Source organism: Dipodomys ordii, unplaced genomic scaffold, assembly GCF_000151885.1.
Source record: "Dipodomys ordii isolate 6190 unplaced genomic scaffold, Dord_2.0 Scaffold128, whole genome shotgun sequence".
NCBI classification, from domain to species: Eukaryota; Metazoa; Chordata; class Mammalia; order Rodentia; family Heteromyidae; genus Dipodomys; species Dipodomys ordii.
Genome location: NW_012267344.1, coordinates 941,146 through 945,606, shown reverse-complemented (window position 1 = coordinate 945,606; position 4,461 = coordinate 941,146). Strand labels below are relative to the sequence as shown.

General features: G+C 48.7%; 2 protein-coding genes across 4 annotated transcripts in view; one reads left to right on the top strand and one right to left on the bottom strand.

Moving 5' to 3' along the window:
• The window catches only part of Ltf (lactotransferrin), a 14,169-nt gene extending 11,413 nt beyond the window's left edge, over window positions 1-2,756 (top strand). The window contains exons 10-12 of the mRNA XM_013030218.1: window positions 599-783; window positions 1,066-1,255; window positions 2,581-2,756. Coding sequence (XP_012885672.1) covers window positions 599-783; window positions 1,066-1,255; window positions 2,581-2,615 — 410 coding nt within the window. The 3' untranslated portion in view covers window positions 2,616-2,756. The remainder of the gene's footprint in view (window positions 1-598; window positions 784-1,065; window positions 1,256-2,580) is intronic.
• A 90-nt stretch (window positions 2,757-2,846) lies between these two features.
• Ccrl2 (chemokine (C-C motif) receptor-like 2) overlaps window positions 2,847-4,461 on the bottom strand; it is a 3,739-nt gene continuing 2,124 nt past the window's right edge. For 2 of the 3 annotated variants that reach the window (XM_013030310.1, XM_013030309.1), the window contains exon 2: window positions 2,847-4,110. In XM_013030310.1, the coding sequence (XP_012885764.1) occupies window positions 3,002-4,069 (1,068 nt within the window). In that variant the 5' untranslated portion in view covers window positions 4,070-4,110 and the 3' untranslated portion in view covers window positions 2,847-3,001. The remainder of the gene's footprint in view (window positions 4,111-4,461) is intronic. The other variant, XM_013030311.1, reaches the window with a different exon arrangement.

The following is a 4,461-nucleotide window of genomic DNA, read 5'->3' as shown; positions in this document are numbered from 1 at the left end:
AGAAGAAGAAGAAGAAGAAGAAGAAGAAGAAGAAGAATCCTGAGTCCAAAACATGGGCACTGTCTCTATGCTTTTTTGCTTAAAGGTAGTGTTCTACCATTTGAGCCATTCTGCCTTTTTGGTGGTTAATCAAAGACTGAGTCTTCTATACTTTCCTGCCTGGGTGGGCTTTGAACCATGATCCTCAGATCTCAGCCTCCTGAGTAGCTGGGATGACAGGTGTGAGCTACCAGGACCCCCGGCCTTGCCTTTATCTATTTATTTTTCTTGAATAGAGTCTCCTATCTGGGCTGGCTTGGACTGTGAACCTCCTATTTTTATACTTCTTTTACAGTTGGGATCGCAGACATGAATGAACCACTGGGCCCCAGGTTAGAAACAGAACTTTGGTAGCAGGTGTTCACTTGGCTTTCTCCCTGAATAGCATGTTAACACGTGCCTACAACTCCAGTGTTAGGAATAGGCAGAGTCCACATAGCTCGTGCAGGACAAAGGTTCATTCATTCTGTCTTCACGAAAGCCCCAATAAGACCGTTACCTGGGACTCCAGGACCAAATAGGGCCTCCGGGGTTGATGCCACCTTTCTTCTCTTGCCAGGAAAAAACACAGAGGCATGGGCTAGAGACTTAAAACTTGAGGACTATGAGCTGTTGTGTCTGGATGGCTCTCGGAAGCCGGTGACTGAGGCTCGGAGCTGTCACCTGGCTATGGCCCCAAACCACGCTGTGGTATCTCGGTCAGAGAAGGCAAACGTCGTTGAACAAGTGTTGCTGGAGCAACAGGTATGCGGCATCATGATCACTGGTGTGTTGTTGTTTTATTTTATTTTTTTTGTCGGTCATGGGGCTTGAACTCAGGGCCTGGGTGCTGTCCCTCAGCTCTTCAGCTCAAGGCTGGCGCTCTACCACTTGAGCCACAGCGCCACTTCCAACTTTCTGGTGGTTCATTGGAGATAAGAGTCTCATGGGGACTTTCCTGCCTGGGCTGGCCTCAAACTGCGATCCTCCAGCACACCCTCCAGTCTTTGTGGTGTTATTCCCTTATTGTCTGTTTTTCTGTCCCAGATTCTGTTTGGAAGAACTGGACAGAAGTGTCCGGGCGAGTTTTGTCTATTCCAGTCGGACACGAAAAACCTCCTATTCAATGACAACACCGAGTGTCTAGCCAGACTGCAGGGCAAAACAACCTATGTGAAGTTCTTGGGACAGCAGTATGTCACCGCCACAACTACACTGACACAATGCTCCACCTCCCGTAAGTGGAGCTTCCCTGGGTAGCAGCGTGTGTGAAGGTCAGGGTAAAGGTCTAGGGGTGCGTGTGTGGGTACAGCTGCATTGTGGGAAAATCCATCACCATCAGGAAAATGTTCGATTCTAATTCCATTTATTTCTTTATCATTTTTATTTTGGTGCCCATGGTAGGATTTGAACTCAGGGCCTCCTGCTGTCCCTGGGCTTTAAAAGATGCTCTACCGTTTGAGCCACGGCTCCACTTCTAACTTTTTGTGTGTGTGGTGGTTCATTGGAGAATAAGAGTTTTATAACTTCTCAGCCTGGGCTGGTTTTTGAACCAGGATCCTCAGATCTCAGCCTCCTGAGTAGCTAGGATGACAGGCGTGAGCCACTGGTGCCCAGAAGTAGGATTTTTGAGGGGGCTGGGATTGTGGTTTAATGGGAGAGTGTTTGCCTAGCATGCATGAGGCCCTGGGTTCGATTCCTGGGTACCAAAGAAACAAGAGCAACAACAAAAGATCATTAAATAAAAATACTTCATAAAAAGAAGTTGTATTTTGAAATGCAAAGTCTTCTTGTGAACTTAACTTTAAAAAATGCTCAACAGGAAAAATAACCTTGTCCCTTATTTGAACTAAGGACTATATTTAACTAAGGATTCTTTTTTTATTTTATTTTTCTTTCTTTTTTTTTCTTCTACTAAGGATTTTTTTCTCTTTTTTTTTGCCAGTCCCGGGGCTTGTACTCAAGGCCTAGGTGCTGTCCCAGAGCCTTTTTTATGCTCAAGACTAGTGCTCTACCACTTGAGCCACAGTGCCATTTCTGGCTTTTTCTCCATAATTTATTAGAGATAAGAGTCTCATGGACTTTTCTGACTGGGCTGGCTTCGAACCGCGATCCTCAGATCTCCTGAGTAGCTAGGAATGTAGGCATGAGCCACCAGCGCCCAACAAGAATCCTTTTAAACGAAGATGTTTTCCAAAAATCAGCCACTTTAAAAAAAAATTGCTTCGACAGTTTTATGTACTGTTCATTAAAAACATACTGGATTAAAAAGAAGAAGGTGATGACTTTTAGAAGTGCTTTTTGAATTTTTTTTTATTACGTACATATTTTCTTCCAGAAGGATTCGTAACTTTCACTAGACAGACAAAGCTAAACAGGGCCGAGCAGGGTAATACATGTCTATAATCCCAGCACTAGCGAAGGCAGAGGTAGGAAAATCCTGAGTTCCCGGCCAGCCTGGGACTACAGCATGAGCCCTGGTCTCCAGCATCTGGCTTGCCTTCTTAATCTATTGGTTTCTCCTGATTTACTCAAACCTCCATTTCTGAACTCATCCCGCAGCACTCCTGGATGCCTGTGCTTTCCTAGAGAAGTAAAACTCAAAAAGAAGATGACCCAGACTCCCCAGGAGCCTGCTCCCCGATTCCTACATGGACTGAGCTCCAGTACCCCCTGTCTGGCCTTCTTGATCTCCTGTTGTCACTTGGAAAGAAATAAAAATCAGAGAGCCATTGTTGGATGTCTGTCTTTCTTAAGGTGTCATCGTGTGTGTGTGTGTGTGTGTGTGTGTGTGTGTGTGTGTGTGTGTGTGCAAGTAATTGGGGCTAGGGCTTGAGCTCAGGGCCTGGGCACGCTAGCCTTTAAGCACCCTATTTCTAGGAGGGTGTTCTACTGCTTGGTTCACATCCACACACAATCACACAAAACCACGCAAAGCGACCCACATGCACGGCCATCGGCCCTGCTTTTGACACAGGCTCACTTAGACGTGAGTGCAATGGTCCTGGCGCTGTCCTGGGGATACTGAGGCAGAGGAGTTTTGGTCACGGAGCCTCAGAGAGCCATCGCCACAGCCCAGAAGCCGCCTGCAGACGCGGCTCTTACACACCACATCCAGTAGCAAGTAGAGGATAGCACTGATGCCACAGTGGGTGATGGCGATTATTCTGGTGATCTGGACGCCAGTGTCCAGCTTGTGCCGGATCTTGCAGTCCTGCAGGGGTGTGGAGGGAGGCTGGAGGGTGGAGAGGAGCAGGGCAACCTGGTACGGTGCCCACGTGAGAAGGAAGATCAGCATCAGCAGGAAAACCAGCCGGGCAAGGTCATCCTGCCGGGTGCTCAAGGTCAATGTGGAACTCATCCGCACGCCACAGAATAACCATACAGCCAAAGGGATTGCCAGGAGCAGAATGTTCATTTTTAAGGTCAGGAAGTATTTCCAGGAGGGCTCGGCTGATGGTGGAAAGGGCTGCTGGCTCCAAGCACATTTCCACGTCTGACTCCGCAGGGAAGGTTGATAGAAGGCCAACTCGGGCAAATTCACCCCCACAGCCAATCCCCAAGCCAGAATGCTGGTGAGGATTTTCCCAGCTGTGGTTTCCAGGCCCGGAGTCAGCCATCGCGCGTGCAAGAATGCTTGATACCTCTGCAGGATCAGCACAACCAGGAAGGCCACCTTGCTGTACACGGCCACTGAGTGGTAGCCGGTGACCACGGTACACGTGAGATCCCCCAGATTTGTCTGCTGGGAGATCGGGTGAGCCCAGAAAGGCAGGGGAAGCCAGAAGCAGAAGTTCGAGACAGCCAACTGGAGGAAATAGACGTTCCCCTGGTGTTTGAGGCCTTTGTGTTTTACCAGGAGAAACACCATCAACACACCGTCCAGGAGACCCAGCACGCAGATGATGGAGAAGAGCCAGGGCATCTGCTGAGCCGTGAGGATGCTGACCGGATATGGGTCACAGGACTCTGGCCAGATGGTCTCATTCCCCTCCTCATCTTGGATGAGGACATCGTACTCATCATCAGGTGTCACCGTGTAATCGGCCATCCTGGGGCCTTCCCTAGGGGGAAGTGACAAGCTGTATCATCCTGGAGGGGGAAACAAGCCAGCAGGACTGGGTTGAGGGCCGGTGGCTCATGCCTGTCATCCTAACTACTCAGGAGGCTGAGATCTGAGGATCGTGGTTCAAAGCCAACCTGGGTGGGAAAGCCCCGAGAGACTCTGAGCTCTAATTAACTATCAAAAACAAAACAAAACAAAAAAAGGCTGGAAGGAGAATTGTAGCTCAAGTCGTAGAATGCTAGCTTTGAGCACAAAAGCTCAGGAAAAGCGAGCCCACAGGCCCTGAGTTCAAGTCCTAGGACCAGCAAAAGAAGAAGGAAAAAAGAAAAGAAACAGAATTGGATTCTCAAGGCCACATTTTCCCTCTACTGAGGCTC